Source organism: Fundulus heteroclitus, chromosome 11 (assembly GCF_011125445.2).
Source record: "Fundulus heteroclitus isolate FHET01 chromosome 11, MU-UCD_Fhet_4.1, whole genome shotgun sequence".
NCBI classification, from domain to species: domain Eukaryota; kingdom Metazoa; phylum Chordata; class Actinopteri; order Cyprinodontiformes; family Fundulidae; genus Fundulus; species Fundulus heteroclitus.
Window position 1 is genome coordinate 26,499,007 of NC_046371.1, and position 19,987 is coordinate 26,518,993.

At 37.4% G+C, this 19,987-nt stretch overlaps 2 protein-coding genes across 2 annotated transcripts; both read left to right on the top strand.

The window, feature by feature from the left end:
- Positions 1-486: 486 nt before the first annotated feature.
- On the top strand, positions 487-13,272 carry ppme1 (protein phosphatase methylesterase 1). The gene is made up of 14 exons (XM_012867207.3): positions 487-572; positions 2,294-2,387; positions 5,029-5,121; positions 5,235-5,292; positions 7,515-7,566; positions 8,100-8,254; positions 8,448-8,538; positions 9,981-10,046; positions 10,146-10,272; positions 10,362-10,491; positions 10,603-10,647; positions 10,733-10,797; positions 10,912-10,979; positions 12,899-13,272. Exons 1-14 carry the CDS (start codon positions 487-489, stop codon positions 12,900-12,902), a joined length of 1,134 nt encoding a protein of 377 aa, XP_012722661.1. The 3' UTR covers positions 12,903-13,272.
- A 4,725-nt stretch (positions 13,273-17,997) lies between these two features.
- Positions 17,998-19,548, top strand: LOC105929364 (odorant receptor 131-2-like). The gene is made up of 2 exons (XM_012867095.2): positions 17,998-18,027; positions 18,413-19,548. Exon 2 carries the CDS (start codon positions 18,434-18,436, stop codon positions 19,358-19,360), a length of 927 nt encoding a protein of 308 aa, XP_012722549.2. The 5' UTR covers positions 17,998-18,027; positions 18,413-18,433; the 3' UTR covers positions 19,361-19,548.
- Positions 19,549-19,987: the final 439 nt, after the last annotated feature.

Consider the following 19,987-nt stretch of genomic DNA (forward strand, 5'->3'; position numbering starts at 1 on the left):
ATTTAATGTTTCTAGTAGTGGATTTCTCCTGGTGGGGTGAATGCAGTTCTGTTAATCTATTTAATTGTGACCTCTTTTAATTTGTCCTAAGCGGAAGAAGTTTGCTTTATTATATTCATTTGCACTTGTTTTAATCTTTTCTTGTTGACAACCCAACTTTCTTGTGAATTTGTCACACTGCAGGAAGCAGTAAAACTGGCTGAAACTCAGCTACCAGTGGTGGTGCAGTTTTAGTTCAGAACCGCTAGGGGGCAGTGATGCTTCAGACGGCGCGCTCACCCCTGTGAGGGAAGCAGAGAAGGAAAACAAAGAAGACGCAGCAGAGACGCACTGAGAAGAAAGCTAGCTGCTAGCTAACCAAACAACGCATCGTGTGAAATGTGTGGTTAAAGTCGGTGCAGGTGTCTGAGAACAATCATATGCGGCTGAAGAAAGGGAAGGTCGTCTCAAACGTTTCCTGACAGAGGCCGTCTCGTTCCTGGCAGCATGGAGAAGCAGCTGCATCTGAACCTGCTAGCATCCAGACCCCCTGTGGCAGGCGGGTTTCAGTCCGGCTCCAAAATGAAAATGGGGTGAGTCGTCCGGCTTCTTCTGCTGGGTTTCGGCCTCTCGTCGTGTCCCCCTTTTCGGTTCGTCCAACTCGGTTCCGTCTCTACGGCCGAGTGTTGGACCCAGCTGACAGCTAGCCGGGCTCAGTTAGCTGCTGCTCCTGTTTGTTGGTGTGGGACACGACTGGTGATGGCGTGCTTGCCTTCATCCATCTATTGTTTCTGGCTGTGTCCAAAGCCCCGTGTTGACGTTTATGTCTGCATGATGTTGCCAGATAGACATGACAGAGACATGCGTCCACATCTGGCTGCACCTCCCTCATTCTGCATGCTCCCTGCACCACTTTGGTTCCGTCACCCTGTCAAAAGTGGACTTTTAAACACCTTTGGTTCTTAACCGGGTCCGCTAAAGGTCTTTGGTCTTATTCCCCTACTTGATTGGATTGTTTTCCAGATAAGTGAGAAAATGAGAAAAGAAAACGGATGATAGACAATCTATGCGTATTTGCAGTCTTTCCGTGTCCCACACGGTCTACGAGCAGCATCCATCTGTCTGATCATTTTGATTTATGCTTCTGTTTGTCTGGTATCTGCTCGTTCCTCCATGTTTTTGTTCAGAATCCGTTTATTCATCAAGTCATTGTTTGTTCGCCCACTCATTGGTCCCTTTATGCCATATATTTGATCTATCATCAATGATCAATTATCATGGTCTGTCCGACATGCATCTGTCTTTGCCTGTCTTCCATCCTTCCACTCTTTACAGTCTCTAGATTGTGAATTATGGAAAATTCGAGTCTGCAAAATGATATTAACTTTACCGGAAAGTTTTAGTAGGACTCCCTGTTTTAGAAATTGCCCGTGTGCGATATGATTCTCCGATGCTTTGCTTTCCAAACCAGCAGCGTTTTGACTGTTTTTGTTCTAAAGATACTGATAGAATCAGTAACCAAAAAAAAATAAACGAGCCACCAAATGTGCAGTTTGTCAGAGGCTGCGGGATACTCTGGAGAACATTCAAAAAGTTAGGAGGCATAAAGATGAAAGACTAAAACAATTATTCTAGACCTGCTCTGGAGCTGTGAGCAGTTTTATTTCCCCAAATGGCCTTTTTGGTAGAAAAGGTACGCTCTATTATTTTTAAAGCAGACTCTGTTGAAATTTTAGTTGAACTGGATGTTGATTTCTAATTAGGAATTTATTTGTTTTTTGTACTGTGCTTAAATGTTTTTTTTAATATATTTTATATACATTTGTTTTGTCTTACTCTTATGTAATTTGAAATTGCAGTTTACTTTATTTTAATTCTTATTAGTATCGATTTTCTTAGTTTCATCACTTCTATCCAGGCTTTAGAATCTGCGCTTCCTGTTTTTTATGCTTACCTCAAGTGTCTCCTGATCATCCTTAAAACAATTGTTTCCTTTGTCCCTCAAACCAGCATCGTCTCTGTGAACTACATATTTATTCACATTTCATTGTTTCATTTTTTTTTTATCATGCTTAGTTTAGTTACGAACATTTGTGTCTTTCTTCCCCTCATCTTGTCTTTGTGTAAATCGCCTCCTCTTCTTATCTTATGTACAAATATGTGTTTTTAAATTATTTTTGTTTTGTTTTTATTTTTCTAATCTTGCAGATCTTGTGTTTTCTGCTGTGATGCTTTTTCAGTTTGGCTGCACTATAAATGGAATCCAAGTGGAGGGTTACTTTTAAAACATGTGTGTGCTCTCTGTTTTACACAGACCTGGACGGAAGAAAGACTTCACCCCTTTGCTCTGGAGTCAGTACTTTGAAACCATAGAGGACGTGGAGGTGGAGAATGACAACGACAAAGATATATCCTTATATAAACCCAGATTCCTCTGTCATGTTGCCAGAGAAACATGATTTGTCTCCACTGATCCAGAGTCCGGTGGTCTTTCCACTTCTGTGATTTCCTCTTTGCAGTGCAGTTTGCGACGCGAGGCGACGAATTCTGCACGCTGCACCACAGCGGCAGCTGCCCCTGCTCTCTGATTTTATGTTTACTTCATCTTCCTAGCTGAATTTGTGGTTCCCTAATCGTCTCCTTAATTTGTTAATAGTGATGCACGATATTAAAAATTTCAACCGATGTCGATAACCGATATTTTTCTGCTTTTCATGGCCGATACCGATACCGATAAGTTCATATTCAATATAGCTTTTGCATAATCTGCATAAAAAACTAATTATTTAGCAGCTGTGTCTTATTTATAACAGCAAACAAAAGGTTTTGGCTCTTCAAATGTTTATTTTTTTTTTTATACCATCACAAAAAAAGTTGTAATTTGCTTTTAATAACAAAAGACAACAATCAGTTTAGAATACAATGAGCATCCCTTAAAAATTACTAAACAAATCTATGGCTTAACTGCAAAGGCATTTGTGAAGTCAAAAAATAATAACCACAGCAAAGGTCAAAGAAAAAAGTGAAACTTCTTAAAAAATGTTCAGAAGGCTATCAGCAAATGTATTTCTGGAGTCAAGTCAAATCATTTTCAAACATGAAATTATCTGTACTAACATATGCATATAAAAATTCAATGAAGTCAAAAAAAAGGGCATTCTCAAAAATGAGGTGCCATGATGATGATTTTTCAGGTGAGCTATTAGGTTTGTTGTGTTGAAACCCAAATCCTTCTTTCCTCCTCTCGAAATTCTTGCTGAACAGGTTTTGCAAACTGCAATGCTGTTGTCATCTTCTAATACCCAGTTTGTTTATTTATAGTCAGGCAATAATGGAGCCAAGCCTGGGTCCTGATAGTAAGGAACACAAAATCCACAGGTCTTGTCCCGCATTGGGCTACTCTGCCTGAATAAAGTTCCACCACATTTAATGAATTTATCGTCTATTTTTATCGGAGGAATTTACTTATCGGGCCGATATAAAATTCCACCATATTGGCCGATATTTTACCGGTCCGATATATATCGTGATTCCCTATTTGTTAAGGTACCCCTCACAGCTGGCTTTGGAACATTTGGTAGCAAGGAACCTTCAAGAATGAACTTATGGCATCGGTGGCGTCCCGTCGCAGTACCATGCTGGAGTTCTCTGAGCTCCTTAGTGATGCATTCCTTCACAAATGTTTGGAAAAGCTTTAAAAGAGAGGCGGCAGAGAACAAGGAGACCACTGAACTGCTAATAGCTGGGAAAGAGAGGACAGTAATGGCACATCTGTCGTAGCAGCAGCCACACTAGATGATTTTTCCCATCTTTCTTGCCTCCTGGTTGCAGCTAGCGGTTGGCCGTGAAACTGCTAACTCAGTGTTATTGTCACACTAAAATGTTGTGTCTCTCTCTGTGGCCGATAATGTCAGCAGTGTAACGAGCAGAAAGCGTTATCTCCGCTCCAGCAAGGAGGTTCTGGGAAACCATAAACCCATCTCAGCCGGTCACCGAGCGGCCAGAAACGGGTGGGGGGGGGGGGACACTGAAAGCGATGTCCTGAAGAAATGCAGGGAAGGAAAAAATTAGACCGACTTCACACTGTAATATGTGGAAAAGGCTTATTTACATGTAAAGCTAAAATAAGTGGACTATTGTGAAAAACATTTCTTCTCTCATTTCAAGAACTTAACCTCCTGTAGGATCATTACATATGTAATAGTTAATTATTCAAGCCTTGATTTCTTATAATTTTGATTATTTTGGCTGAAAGTTAATTAAACCCCAAAATTAAGAGTGTCGGGAAATTACAACATTACATAAGATACATTTAAAAAAAAAAGGGTATTTTAAACTGAAACTTCTGGCCCCTGAAAAGTATGATCATTTCTCTGCATCAGTACTTGGCTGGACGTTCTTTTGGAATAAAAACTGCATCAATGCGGCGTAGCATGGAGGCTCTAAGCCACAGGTGTCAAACTCAAGGCCCGCGGGCCGAATCCGGCCCGTCGAGGTAAATTATCCGGCCCTCAAGAGCCAAAAAAAGGCATATTGTGTCATAAAGTAGAGGCATACATCCTTTTAAAGTGTATAATATGGCTAAAACTGTGCCTCCTGTAGGGAATGTTTTTTTTTTTTTTTTTTTTACTGTGTAGTAACATCATCCTGCCACTAGATGTCAGTTTTCCCACAACACATTAAACAACCCAGAAATGTCTAGATGGAGAAAAAGTGATGCAGAATGATGAGCTTAAAGTGTAACTCACCCCAGCATCACCTTTATTTGCAGATAAACTGTATAAACTGGGCCTAAGGGTGCTACTTTTATGTTACTGTGTATTTTTTATACTTCTATGTAAACTGGAAGGAAATTATGAAATGAAAAGTATCGTCTATGCACGTGCAACCAGCCCTTTTGAAGACTTCATGACGCCAAAGTGGCCCCATATAGAAATGAGTTTGACACCCCTGCTCTAAGCTATCCTGGTGTGTAAAAAGAAGAAAAAAAAAATATTTTTTTTAATTGCTTGCATAGCCTTTGTTTTAACGACCTTGACCCCCCAGAACATTTTCAGAGTTTACTGCAGCGGCTCCAGTGGCCCTGTGCTGCTGCTGCTCCACGGAGGAGGCCACTCTGCGCTGTCCTGGGCCGTGTTTACTGTGAGTCTGATCCTCACTGTTGCCACCACAGACACAATATGAGTATAAATGGATCGCTACGTGTGTTAACACATTTTCTTTCATGTAACTGGTTGTTGCACGTGTTTTTACAGGCCGTCATATGCAGCAGGATCAACTGCAGGGTGGTGGCGATGGACCTCCGAGCTCACGGTAGTTACAGCCCCCTGCGCTTTGGGACGTTGATTATCGAAACATTCGTTTAGAAATGTGGAAAAAACTGTAGTTGCTTTTAAACGTGAATAAGTGTCAAATGTCTCAGGTATTTAGCAATATGTTTCAGCTTGTCATTCTTTGGCTTTAATTCCTAAAATATAAGTTAGTCTGGGGAAACCTAAACAGCAACACATTTGGAAACCAGGAGCAGCACCAAGGTGGCGTCCTGACGGCACCGTCCTTATGGCCAGGAAATTACTTTTGGTCAAACTTTGCATGAAGTTTTTATATCCAGGGTTTCCAGGGGTTGTTGAAATAATTTAAAGTTTGTGAATTTAAAAAAAAAAATAGCTTCAAGGCCATGGAAAGTTTTTGAAAGCAGTCATAAAAAGACATCATCCTTGAAATATTTAAAATATTTTTGGGTTTGGAAATTTCACGTGGGTGACGACTGCTGTCAGTGGGTCAATTTTGTATACTATCATTACTGCAGTAGATGCAGTATTTTGAACAAAGCAAACGTTATTAATACAAAATACTATAGTGTTACTGCATCGTACTGCACAATGCAATATTTTGGACATGAAAATATTGCAGTACTGCAGAACAAACTGCAGATTTCTGCAGTTTGTCCTTTCGTAAATCTGGCTTGCAGATGCATTTCTCGACAATAGATTCTATCGATGTGCCTCTCTTGGCTCAATGCAGGTTTTGGCTTAGAATAAAATGGCTTATTGATAATAGTTTTAGCTTGTTGTTACTGATAGACTGTAGCCTAGACCTACATTTAAAATGAGTAAATATTAAGTGTCCTACAGTCACCGTGACATTTGCATAGTGTGAAATGTGCCTCAAAGAATGAAACCTAGTTCAGTGAACATTGATATCTGCATTTTAAATTATGAATCAATTTGAGAAATTATGAACGCAGTGATGTAATTTTACTGTAGGTTGCTATAAACGTGGGTTTGGACACGGCGCTTTTCAAACCGGTATTTCAGCTGCTTAAGTCTCAGGTGTGAACAATAATTTTTAGTTTTCAAATAACAGTCTCTTTGTCTACATTGCATCTGCTTTGTTATTGTACAGCTCCGACTATATTCTTCCAGCTGAATCCCTCATTTACAAGCTTTTGGCTCAGATTTGTCCCAATAAGTTGTTTATCAAAATTAGACCCAGTTACAAAAGCACTTTAGGCTGGTATCTATCTTTAATTTTATCACACAAATTTTCACTGAGACTGCGTCAATAAAAAATCAGGATGCAACTAAGTGTACTGATGTGTTTAGATAAATATTTTCAAGTCAAATATTCATACATTTAAGGCGTGTCTATTAGACAGATTTGTCCTGTGGAATGTTTATTTATTCACATCTAGATGGCCTTAGTGAGACACTGAGAGAAATGAACCATTTTACCACACATTTGCTGAAGGGCTTTAAGGCGTCAACAAAGCCTCCCCTCGTTAAATACCGTCAACATGAATGGAGGCTATACATTCGATCTACTTTCTATCATCTAACTACTTATGCAATTAAGTTTTTTTTTTTTTACTGAATTTACATTTTCTTAAAATTGTTCATTAATAGCAAATCCTTGAATTTGAGGAATTTGGTCCTGGAACGTCCTTGGATTTGATTTTTTTAACCGAGGTCCGGGAACCCATCTAAATAATTTGGAATTGCATAAATCTACTTTACCTGTTAATTTCATAGCTTCAGTAACCGTTTGCACAGCAGCTGTAATGCTGATGCAAACCTCTTGTTTCTCATCATCTTGTCATGACATTGTAAATGTTGCCTGTTTTCTACTTAGGGATTTAATGAGGAGCGAACCTGTATTTTTCTTCTCGATCGCGTCAACTTCTCCAATGACGTGGAAAGTCTGAAATAGCTCCTCGTTATTAGCGTTTAAGCTGCTGCACAAACATGCCTGCGTTGACTGTTTCTTCTCAGAGAGTTCTTATCTTTTGGGATTTGATGTTTGAAAAACCTGGAAACCAAACCAGTTTTTCCTCTCCTGCAGATAAGTGGGAAAACAAGGGAGAACAGAACGTGCCGTGACTGTTATTGGCTGTTTAGTAGCTTTATTGTCGGAGAAATTAATAAATTGAAAGTCCCGTTCTTGTTTGCGTGACACATTTATTTTTTTTTATTTTTTTTTATAAAGTTTGTGAGTTATTACAGGTCTTGTAACCCTGTTTCTACCGCTCTTTGCAGGAGACACCAAAGTTAAAAATCCAGAGGATCTGTCTGCAGACACCATGGCAAAGTAAGGTTATTTTTTTTTTTTTTTAAGTATTTTGAAGGTAAAATAATAGTTGAATAATTGTATCTGTAACACAAAAGCACTGAAGATCTAAGCAGATTTAAGGCTCCAGCCATTGATTATAGCATAGTAGTCAAAGGTGTTTCTCTGTACATTATTGAAACTTTTGACCTGCAATTTAGTATAACTGTCTGATTTCTTACCATATTTTAGAATTATCCAATAAGTTTGTGCTACGGCTAATTTCTTTATATATTTCCAAAAAAAGTAAAAAAACAAAGCAACTGAACTTGTTATCCGTAGTTGAAGACGTTTCGCTTTCTCTCCAGGAAGCTTTCTCAATTCAAAAAGTGAGAAAAACTTTTTGAATTGAGAAAGCTTCCTGGAGAGGAAGCGAAACGTCTTCAACTACGGAAAACAAGTCCAATTGTTTTTTTTGTTTTGTTTTGTTTTTTATTTTTTTTTTGGAATGACCCTGACCTGGATGACTGAGAATCTTCACCAGCATATTTCTTTATATTTGTTTGTCTTTAAAGGGATGTTGGTAAAGTAGTAGAAGTCCTGTATGGAGAGAGCCCCCCTCCGATCATGATAATCGGGCACAGTATGGGTGGAGCCATTGCCGTTCACGCAGCCAGCGCCAATCATGTGCCCTCCCTCCTGGGTCTCTGCGTCATCGACGTCGTAGAAGGTAAACTACTGCCTTTAATCGCGTGGCACCCTCAGTTTTTAGCAGAAAACAGGTACATGCATACGTTCATTCTTTATCTCTGAACAATTTAAGGCTTTTACTAATGAATGTGTCGAACGAAATGCCCGGTATAGTAACTAGCTGATGTTAAGTGGGGTTATAAGTTAAAGAGAATGTTCTTTGTTTATTGCAGGGACGGCCATGGATGCTCTGAACAGTATGCAGAATTTCCTCAGAAGTCGGCCAAAGACGTTCAAGTCTCTGGAGAACGCCATCGAGTGGAGGTAAGCCGTGAGCCCTTCAATTTAGCCTCTTGGCCTAGATCAGGAGTGTCAAATATACGGCCCACGTGCCGGATCCGGCCCGCCGAACAATTTAATCCGGCCCTGTGGCTAAATGCATTATCATTATAAAAAATTTGCCCAGTGTCCTGTCTGGCAATGTGGCAATAAGAATTGTTGTCTTAATGCCAAAAAGAGCTCATCAGATTTGACTTTCACAAGTGAAGCAGAACTGCTTTTGCCATGATGCTCCGCTTGATTTATGAATGTGAATAGTTTTATTATGATTCATGTGGGGAATATCTCAAATGATATGGACACTACAATGGAAAAGAAGGAGAGGAAAGGAAGAACAAGATGAAAAAAAAACAAAAGGTGAAAGAAAAAGGAGATAAAACAATTATTGAAAAAAACATGTACTTCGTTTAATTGAAAATATGCAGTTCCTATATTGTCCACGAGGGGCGCTGGGTTTTAATTAGCAGATTAAGCTTCAGGTGTGGAAAAATTTAAATCATTTCTTAATTTTTATCTGTTTAATGTATTTTGTCATGCAGGACAGTGTTTTTAAGTTCCAAAAAATGTGAATAAATGTTTTTCAACATTGTATAATCACTGCGATCAGTTCTTATGCATAATGCACTTAAGTAAATGTTTAACTGAGTAAAAGTATTGTTGAAATTGCACATACTTTTCTTAAAAATGCTGAGGTTATTCATAATATATTGTGTAAAAGTGAAATTCATTTAATATAAAAATCAACAACAAGTCCACTTTTATTAGTTCTATTTAATCTTGCAATGAGTTTACTCGTGTGGCCCTCTTCAGATCAGATTAAGCTGTATGCGGCCCCTCAACCAAAATGAGTTTGACACCCCTGGCTTAGATAATCTATTGGTTTTCGTTTTTTTTTTTTTTTTCCCCAGTTGTAAGTACAGTAGTTATGGGCCACTTCAAGGTTGGGATGTATACCAGAATAAAACCTTCGCTCTCCAAGAAAAACATTAAGGCCAGTCTAAGCTGTACCAGAAAGACATAAACCTAATACGGCATTCCAGGAAAACAACCTCACACTAACTGAAAACATAAAGCTGGAGATAAAGTGTCGTAGCTTCGGCCGTGTATCAGAGGGTCCTGGAGGAAAATCTGAGACTGTCTGTAAAAAAAATATAATAAAATAAAATCATGTCGGATCCTCCAACACGGCCAAGACCCAAAACATACAAATAAATCCACCAAGGATCGACTGAACATGAAGAAATCTTGATCTTAATCAAATGGTGTTAAATTGGCTTTACGGGTAAGAAACCCCTCAAACATCTCAAAGCTAAAAGTGAAGCAATCTTTGAGCATTACCAGAGCCTGGTAGAGTTTTAATGTGCCCTCCTGATTTAAGACCCTTATTAGAAAAGTTCCCTAAAGTTGGTCTTCACTTTTGTTTTCAGCGTGAAGAGTGGCCAGATCAGAAACATCGAATCTGCTCGAGTCTCCATGGGCGGCCAAGTGAAAAGGTACGGATCGAACCGGTTTAGGTTTTTCTCGCCACGTTCAGTACCCAACAGTTGTCTTACGTAGCGTATTTTGCCTCCCTCTGTCCCCCAATCGCACAGATGTGAGGAGTCTGCCAGCAATCCAAGTGTCTCTAACAGCATCGGCGAGGGCATTATAGAGGAAGAGGAGGAAGAACAAGGCCCAGAAGAATCCAACAAAAAACGAATGAAGGAGGACGACCAGGAGGTTCCGTCTCTCTTGGTGCTTTTCTTCCTCACGCAACATTTGTTTTGTTGGAAAACCGAGAAAAAAAAAAGTCCATTTGTTCCCCGCAGGTCAAAAAGGAAAGCTTCTACACCTGGCGAGTGGACCTGTCAAAGACGGAAAAGTATTGGGACGGTTGGTTCAGAGGTCTGTCAGCCCTTTTCCTCAGCTGTTCTGTGCCAAAGCTGCTCCTGCTTGCAGGTTTGTTCCTCACCTACTGCGTTCTTTAACTTATTTTGTTTCAAATCATTTGATCTTTAATCTTTTAGGAAACGTTTTCCGGTGATTTAAGAGTTTTGCCTCTTTTTACAGGAGTGGACCGGCTTGACAAAGACCTCACCATTGGACAAATGCAAGGTAAAAATGAGATGTTTGTGACGTTCTTAAGCGTTTCCTCCACTTTGGGGTTGAGTTTGAGTGAATAAAAGATGACTTTCTGCAGGGAAGTTTCAGATGCAGGTCCTGTCTCAGTGTGGTCATACTGTTCACGAGGACGCACCAGAGAAAGTAAGCGTTTACCCATTTAGTCATTCCTAAAGCCAACTATATTCACTTGTCTGTTCATAAACACAGCTGGGCCTGTTTTAATGCAGATTCACATTATTTGTTCACCTTTGCCAGGTAGCAGATGCTCTAGCAACGTTTATGGTCCGGCACAAATTCACTGAGTTTAAGGAAGGATTTCTGTGGTGAGTGAACATTGGGTAGATGTTTGTAGATTACAGCAGAACAAGCTTGTTTTAAAGTAAACTCATTATTTTTTGGAAGGATGCCACAGTTTTTTTTTTTTTTTTATTATTTTAAACAGTTACTATTTTTTTTTAATTAGAAAAACCTTTGCATCCCTTAGAATTGAAGGTACATTTGCGCCTTAAAGGATGAATTATATGTATAGCATGAGTAAAATGAAGTAATTGATGTGATACAAATTAAAGAACTTGAGTATTCGGAATGTCAACTATGACAGGGCTGGAGTGGAAATAAACAAGAATATCATTCTTTATACCTCTTTGCCCTTTGAAAGCTTTGGAGAACGTTTAGAACCTGGTTCATTAGGGAGTCAGACACTCTGCGCCATATTTGATTTGAGACGGCGCAGATTTAAAGGCACAGACAGTCATACAGCTGCAGATTGCAGGATTGGACTCACCAATAAGAGGAAGAAATTAAATATAAAAAAGACAATGTAATCTAAAAAAAAAAAATAACGCTGTAATTATTGTAGTCAACATTATTGATGACCTCAAAAAATCACAGCAGCCCTACCCATTTACACATTGGTTCTCTTATTGACCCTCTATGGACCTTTGATGTTGTGCACGCTGCACATCACCAGTTAGGCTCCAAACAGGACCGTGGAGAAAAGAGGATGATGAGCAAATGAAGAAGGCCTTTAGTCGTTTCTACATTACTATTTTGGACCTGACCAGATATTTGAAACAAAATACTTAAAACCAACGATGATCCTCTCTAATATAATATAATATAGCCATAAAATAAGGCTAATATAATATAATAAAATAGCCCTAATAAAATTAGGCCACTATAATAGCTGTAATATAAGGTTAATATAATATCTAATAAAATATAAAGCTAATATGTCTAGTAAAATATAAGGCTAATATAATAGCCACAATAAAATATAAGGCTAATATAGTATAATATGTGATAAAATATAAGGCTAATATAATATGATAGCCTTGAATCGTTTCAATTAGAAACTTTCTGGACAGAAGGGTTCTGCTACATTTTCCCAGAGCAGCTTTGATTCTGAAAGAAAGGTGAGCTTCTCAATAAACTGCTCTTAATGTGTTTTTTGTTTTTTATAAAAACTTAAACTTTTATTACGTCATGCATAAAGGGTAAAGGGAACAAAAATGTGATCACATTATGGTGACTTACATTAAAGTAAAAATCACAGCATGGTGTTTTTACAGCAAGTCGCGTGCCGTTTCAGCATCACAATATATTCAGAGGAGAAAGTCGACTTTACTATTGCCTCTGTCGTATCCACATTTATTTTATAGCCAGAAAAATAACTATATACAGAAATGATTTCCTTTTTAAACGTGGTATTGATGAAGCAGGCTCTGTCAGAGACACCAGAACATCATCGGCATAGAGTGAGACTTTAGGTTCCTCTGTGCCAATCAAGATCCATTTAATGTCATCTTTATCCCTAATGCGCTGAAACAACCGCTCGATGCTAATTTCCTTGAAACGGTTATCAAATTCATTTATGAAGCCATCTGGACCATGACATTTATTATTCTGAAGGGATGAAATAATTTGTTTCTTAAATTGGCTCATCCAGTTCTTTAGCTACTGCATCAGATAATTCAGGAACCTTTTATATTTTGTAAATAATGTCCTATACTAACCTCATCAGAACAAGTGTCTTTGTATAAAACTTTATAGAATTCAGCAAATGTTTCAGGTATCTCTTTTGGTTTTATGATGCTCTTAAAGTTTTAAAATCAGAAAGAGACTAAGGGATAAGGTTCACAGCATTTGAGCATTCCTGTAAATAAGTGTTTGAATAATGTCTAATTTTATTTCATTGTATTTTTCATTGTATTCATATATTGTATTTTTTTTTTTTTTACAGCTAACTTCCTGTCCAGATAAAGCCAGCCTGGCATAGAAGAAAAGTTTCAAGATTCATTGCAATCATTGTGCAAATTAAGAGCTATTTAAGGAAAATATTACATTATCATTATGATTGTTGTTTTGCAGCTTTTTGGTTCTGTAGATATTTTTGCCTTTCAGCTTTGCCTTGTTAATTTCAAAACACTATTTGATTTTTTTTTTTTCTTTCTGTATACTCCATATTTTTTATTCACTGAGACGTAAAGCTCCTCTTGTTTAAGGTTATATTTTGAGTGATTGCATCATTGTTTATGTGTGTCTCTGACGTGTCAGTCCAAACTATAATGGCAATGTTTAAAAATTGACGCAATAAAAGTATTGTTCAACACTTTATTCAATGTTTTTAATAGAAATAAGACCAGTGTAGTCATGTTGAGGTCCATGCAAAAGTGTCAAAACGTCTCTCAACTTGCTTTTCCTTCCAATGAACAATTGTTTTTCAGTTTTAGGCTGCTTTCCTAAGAACGGTGTCTCGGATCTTCCTCTCTTCTCGACAATACTCTTGAGGTTTAGGTTCAACCTGTTTGCTGGCCAATCAAGCCCAGTGATACTTTGGTCAGTTTTTATTTAAACTGAAAAACTCCTGCCAAATCCAGTTTAATGTATTCTGATAGTTGTGTCCCACAGAAGAACACATGTACTAAGTGTATTAAAATGGTAATTAAGTACACGTTTATTAAACTAATCAAACTAATCACTATATTTCAGGTATTCTTAATGAAGCGGCGCTACACTGAATCAAATCTAGCAATTTAAATCCAAGTCGATTTGTTTTTCAAAGGGTTACATTTGGTCTGATATTTCTGCTCTTCCTTAATAAACAAAAATGTCTGCCGCAGGATTGATAACATATAGGCATAACAGATTACATAGGTGTGTGTCAGCTTCCTGAAGCAGTCTCTTCTCTGGCATATTATAACCACTACTCAGATTAAGTGCACCGAGATTAAAGGACAGACGAAATTAGATTAATCTTAAAACCATTAACTCTCCCATCTAGTAGTGGGTCCTTTTTAATGGGAGCCACTAAACTGCTTTTATACATCGCCCATAGGAACAACGTAATATGAAACTATATGGATCCAAAACTTGTCTCATTGAAGCTTGAGACGTAAATCAGAACCAAAGTTAGAACATCTCAAATGGATTGAGTTGATTGAAACCCACGCACACTTTTCACATTTCAATGAATGTCTAAACCAGTTTCTGCAAAAGGTATACAACAATGTTCTTTAAACAGTTTTTCCATTAGTAATTGGAGTTAGTAAGAGTAGATGGTTTAAAAATGTGTCTAGAAAAAAAAAAAGTTCAGAAAAACATTCATTTCAAATACCCAAAATGTTGAAGATATTTAATTTGAATTTGCAGTTTTTATAAACTAAAGTACAGGTCACACATTGCGTGTGTTAGTGACACACTTTAGGGACCAAAAGCAAGTTTTAATTGTCCCTCCATGGACTAGCATAGTGACAAAGGTATGTCCAATAAAAACATTTAAATAATTAATGAATCATAACAAGCCCCTGAAGAGCTACACCCTTTGAGAATATGGTCTCATCTGAGTCTGAGAACAACATGTTTGGCTGATTACACGGGCTAAAGTTTTTTTGTGTTTTTTTTGTAAAGGCATTACTTTGGGCCTGCCAAATAACAATGTCCTCTTTTAAAAATGTGCAGTGGCCTACAGGTCAATTGAAAAATACAATGTGATGAGTTTCTCTAGTAAAATTTAATCACTCTTCTTATTTATTGATTGATTGATTTTATTTTTGCTAAAATAATGTCCATCAGTGTCAGATGCTTTGGCTTTAAATACTAACTGAATTGCATTGATCTCATATCCTATCAGTACAATTTACATTAGATCAAACTGACTATACTGCTTTTTCTTTGTACGCCCTAATGGTTTAAAAATCACATCTCCCTAAATATGTGTTTAGCCACTTTTCTTTCATGAATTTCTACTTTAAACCATTCTTCCCAAATGAAAAAGGAACCTTGAAAAAGCCAATGTTAAGTTAAATAAGCCTAAGAAGGCATATGCAAACACAGAAGAAAGAATTCGGCACACACAAAATATTTGAACTGACATTAACGGACGTAGCACCAATCTAGCTATATTCCTAATTATTGCATAGCTCAAACAATGAGCGAAGAGTTGTTTTTTTTTTTTTTTTTTTTTCAAAGAAGAGAGGAATTGGGGCCAGGTTTGTTTCTACAGGCGCAGTTCGGCTCAAGTGCAGACCAGGTCACTATTTTTGGCCCCATGAGCTTTAGTGACACGTCTTTAATGTTCTGCTGTTCATTTTCTGAATTTTTGTTAAATTTCAATCCTTATGACTTTACAAAAATGAAATCTTCTGAAATGCCTGCAATCTGTCTACCTTTGGTGTCTGATCCTGGATTAACTCATGAGTGAACAAAGACCCTCAGTCTTCACTGTCTTAGCCACTTCTTGCAGCTTGATGCTTTTCTGAGCAAGCAGGGACTGCATGGACAGATCTAGAGGAGTAACACGGGGGTCATACCTGGCACAATAAAAGAACGCTGTGCCACACTAGCGCCCCACTCCAGCTGAAAGCTTTAAGTTACAATTTTGTCAAACATATTAAACGTTTATTTTCCTACACCATTGAATAGGGTAGGCAAATATAAGACTATAAGCTTCAGCCTATTCCTTTTTTTTTTGGAAATGATTGGTTTAGAGACTCGTTTCATCTTGTTTCCTTTTTCTTTTTTTTGCAATGTTAGAAATTTACCAAAATAAATCAAATCTATACAAATAAACTTTCCTTGAACACAACTTGTGGTCTCCCCTTTGGAACAACAGGGCTGAAGGTCTTGTTCTATTCAATGAAATATGGGAAACCCATCTTGTGCTGTCTGTTTTTTGTTTGTTTTTTTATGAGAGAAATGTCTTTCTCTTTAATCTTTCTTTTCATGCTGTACTTGCTCACTCTTATTGTAATTGTATGATGAATAATTTTACTCCTTTACGTGATAACTGAGGCCTGTGGAGTCTTGGGGTTTTAAAATTTCTCTGAACATGGACCAGTAAGAACTTGGGGTAAAACGTCTAGGTTCAGCATGTTTAAGGCTTGTTGTAAATGTTCTTTACGTCTGTATAATATTCTTCATTGTAGAGTTGTTGTTTTTTTTGGATTTTCCCAAATAGAAAAATAGAAACACCTATTTCTTTCATGATATTCCTGATGTCTTTGAGCCCAGACATTACATTAACTAATACCTCTCTGCTCCAGACCAGCAAACTGCCAAAATATGTGGTTTTTAATGGGTTGATGAATGTAAAGAGATTAGCAATAAGAAATTTCAGTCACATTTGTTGTTTTGCACATTTTTTCCTCACATTTAGTGGAAAATGCCAAAATATAAATGACACATCAAAATTTAAATGTCAAATCTATTTGTACATCCTATAGCTATATACAAATATATGTACATCTAAATCTTAAATTTAAATCTATATATAAATATATATCTTAAATCTAAGTTTATATCTTACATTTTATTTAAATCCTAAATCTCAGACTTAAATCTTTAGCAAATAAAAAAAAAAGAAATTACCAAAAGAAATTTAAAAAAGGAAAAATAACAAAAAAAAAGCGAATATTCTAATTGAGAACGCCCCTTCTGACTCAAGTTGCTATGCCGTGGGGGTGTGGCCACGAGTTGAGATGTTGAACTGGAGTGGGTAATTAGCATGTTTTATGAATATTTAAGTCTGAGATATAAGACACATATTTGGATTAAAGACTTGGATTTAGGGCTGCACAGTTGGTGGCACTGTTGCCTTGCAGAAACCCTGGCCTGGGGCCTTTCTGCGTAGAGTCTGCATGTTCTCCCTGTTCTCTCCAGGCTTTCTCCCACAGTCCAGAAAAAGGTGAAGTGGTCTCTCTAAACTGCCGCTAAGTGTGAGTCTGTGTGTGCATGTTTGTCCTGTGCGGACTGCTGCCTCTCAATGACTGCTGGTGTTAGGCATCATCCCACTGTGACCCTGCACGGATAAGCAGGTTTACAAAATGGATGGATTTAGATTAAAGATTCAAGGGTTTAAAAAAAACAAAATACAAGATATATATTCAGATTTAAGACATGTAGTGTATTCAGTTTTAGATTTAAGATTTAGATATACGATGTACATTAAAATATTAATTTAAGATGTAGATGTAAATATAACGTTTATGTATAGGTATAGCATGTAGACATAGATTTAACATATAAACATGGATATATTTAGATATGAATTCAACATTTATATTAAGCATTTCCCACTAAATGTGAGAAAAATGCTCTAAATATGAAGAAAGTTTGCTAGATAACAGAAATGTGACAGATTTTTCTTTTATTCTAATTTTTTTACTTAATTGTTACATTCAACACCTCATAGTTTTACAGATTTGGTCTCACTTGCCAAGGATCATCAGATTGATGTTTTTAATTAACTGATCCTCAGCTGCAGCTTTCCCTTTAAAATTCTATGAAAGCAGCAAAGGTGCACTTCATTTTTCTTATCACTGAAGTGACAGTAATGAAGCCTTTTCTTTTTTCTGTGAGTTGTTGATGTGCTGTTAGAGTAATTTGGTAAATCCTGCCAAAGTTCGCCTCTGTTGTTTTCTAGCTGTGCATACTCACTGTGGGTCAAGCACTCGCGGACAGTTATTTTTTTCACATAGGAACAAGTTTGTTTGTGTATTCTTTTCCCCATCATAATCAAAAGCATGATTTTAAAACAGCTTTTTATGTTTACTCAAGATATTTTTGTCTGATGTTAAAGTTTGTTTGATGATTTAAAATAAATGAGTAAATAAATAAGCGAAAACAAAAGAAACTTTGGGAAGCAAACATATTATCACAGCTATGTATGCTAATGTAACAAAACTGTGCATGCAAAGAAAAAAAAAAAACTAAAAAAAGCGACAACAGCCAATACAGAGATTTGATTGGTTGGCAAATTCAGAGGGGCGATGATGTCAGGAAACAGATCACTTATTTATTTAAAAAAGAGTCTGATTTTCTGCTTCCTCCTAAACATCATTCTCAGAAGAAGCAATGCCAAATCAGTGAGGTGTAAGTGATATTATATATATATCTATATCTATATATATAGATATAGATATATATCTATCTATCTATCTATATATATATATATATCTAGATATCTATCTATCTATCTATCTATCTATCTATCTATATATATATATATATATATATATATATATAGTATATATAGCATACACATTGTTTACAAGAAATCTAACAGTGCGTAAATGGACGGTCTGCATTGGCTACTGAAATGTCTGTTTTTAGTATTTTAACTTGCATAAGTTATGACTTTGTTTCAGGTCAGAATGCATGTTTGACTGGTATTTTGCACAGGGTCCACTGCTCTGCACCGTGCAGATTCTGGATTGTTGATTAGTTTGATGGATTTGTGTTTGTCCTGCATTTACAGACTCTGCACGGAGCCACAGGAATGAATGGTACAGAAGTTCACAGCATGATCCAGATCCATTTATCTCTCAGAGTTCTGCTGACTGTGCTGCCGTGCCTCCTTTTTCTCTTCGTTAACAGCATCATGCTGTTTAAATTGCTGAAAAAGCCCCTGTTCATGGAGTCCCCCCGTTACGTCCTGTTCGGGCACTTGCTGTTCTCGGACTCCCTCCAGCTCCTTCTGACGATGCTGCTCTACATATTAGCTTTGACCATGGTCAGAATCATCACCTGCGTTTGTGTTGTTGTCATCCAGCTCTCAGCCATCACTGTTAAGATGTCTCCCATCAACCTGGCTGTCATGTCTTTGGAGAGATACGTTGCCATTTGCTTCCCTCTGAGGCACGGCACCATTGCCACCTTCAGGGCGACGCGCGCAGCCATCGCCGTCATGTGGACTTTGGCCTCCTTAGACTCTTTCGTGCAACTTTTTCTGTTTTTCAGTCTCAGCACCAGAAGCCTTACCGCTCACCAGATCTGCAGTAGAAAAGGCGTGTTTCAGCTGCAGGTTTACGTGATTATAAATCAGGTTTTCACAGTTGTAAATTTCGTCCTGGTGACCGTGATCATCTTTTACACGTATGTTGCGATCATGGTTGCTGTGAAGTGCCGCTGTTCTTGTGTGCACAGGGCCAAAATGGCCCGTAAAACCGTGCTCCTGCATATGCTCCAGCTGTGTCTGTATCTCATCTCCTCTCTGTTCAGCATGATAAACTCCAGTGAGCTGCTAAACCTGGATCCAGCTGCTGCTTTTTACATCCACCCCATGCTCTTCTCAGGTCTGATCATCCTGCCCAGATGCTTGAGCCCAGTCATATATGGTCTTAGAGATCACAAACTGAGACAAGTCTTCAAATGCAATTTCACCTTTGTTTACAAAGCGTCAGTAGAGCCACATCCCAGGTCTTGATTGCTTAATTGGAATATGTCATTTATGGAAATGTGCAAACTTTATTTATCATTGGAGAGCCATGGTAATGTGAATAATAATTGAAAGAATATGCTTTGAAGCTGTTTTTAGATTAATAATACCATGTAGAACACACAAATAACCCTCTCAAACTATATTTAAAGGCAGCTTTACATACAAACAAGATAAAAAAAATTTTTTTTTTACAAAAATTAAAAATTGCTGGACAAAAGTAAACAATTAAACTAGAAATGAGTTGAAATAAATATTTGGACACCCTGTATAACAATTATTTGCTGAATGCAACAATAATGAAAAACACCCACATTTCCTTTGAATGTGGGTGTTTATCATAATCATGGTAAAGACAACATGAAAAAGGAATAGAAATATGATTTAAAAATAAAAAATAAAACAAAGTAGTGAAAGATAATTTAAACAAAAGAATTTCTCCAACCATGTGAGTTGTCAAACATTAAGGGAGGAGATGTGGATTCTGACGGCCACAGGTAGCAATGATTTCCCGTGACGCTCTCCGGTACATTTTAGGTGAAATCAGTTTTTCCACTAATGCTCATGTGTTTGACCAGTGTGTCATAAAGTGAGTGGGAGACATTGTCCAGGATG

Coding starts and splice junctions, on each gene's coding strand:
- ppme1 (XM_012867207.3), top strand. CDS start 487: ATGGAGAAGCAGCTGCATCTGAACCTGCTAGCATCCAGACCCCCTGTG. Junction 8,539..9,980: donor GAGAACGCCATCGAGTGGAG/GTAAGCCGTGAG, acceptor TTTTGTTTTCAG/CGTGAAGAGTGGCCAGATCA. Junction 10,648..10,732: donor CACCATTGGACAAATGCAAG/GTAAAAATGAGA, acceptor GACTTTCTGCAG/GGAAGTTTCAGATGCAGGTC.
- LOC105929364 (XM_012867095.2), top strand. CDS start 18,434: ATGAATGGTACAGAAGTTCACAGCATGATCCAGATCCATTTATCTCTC.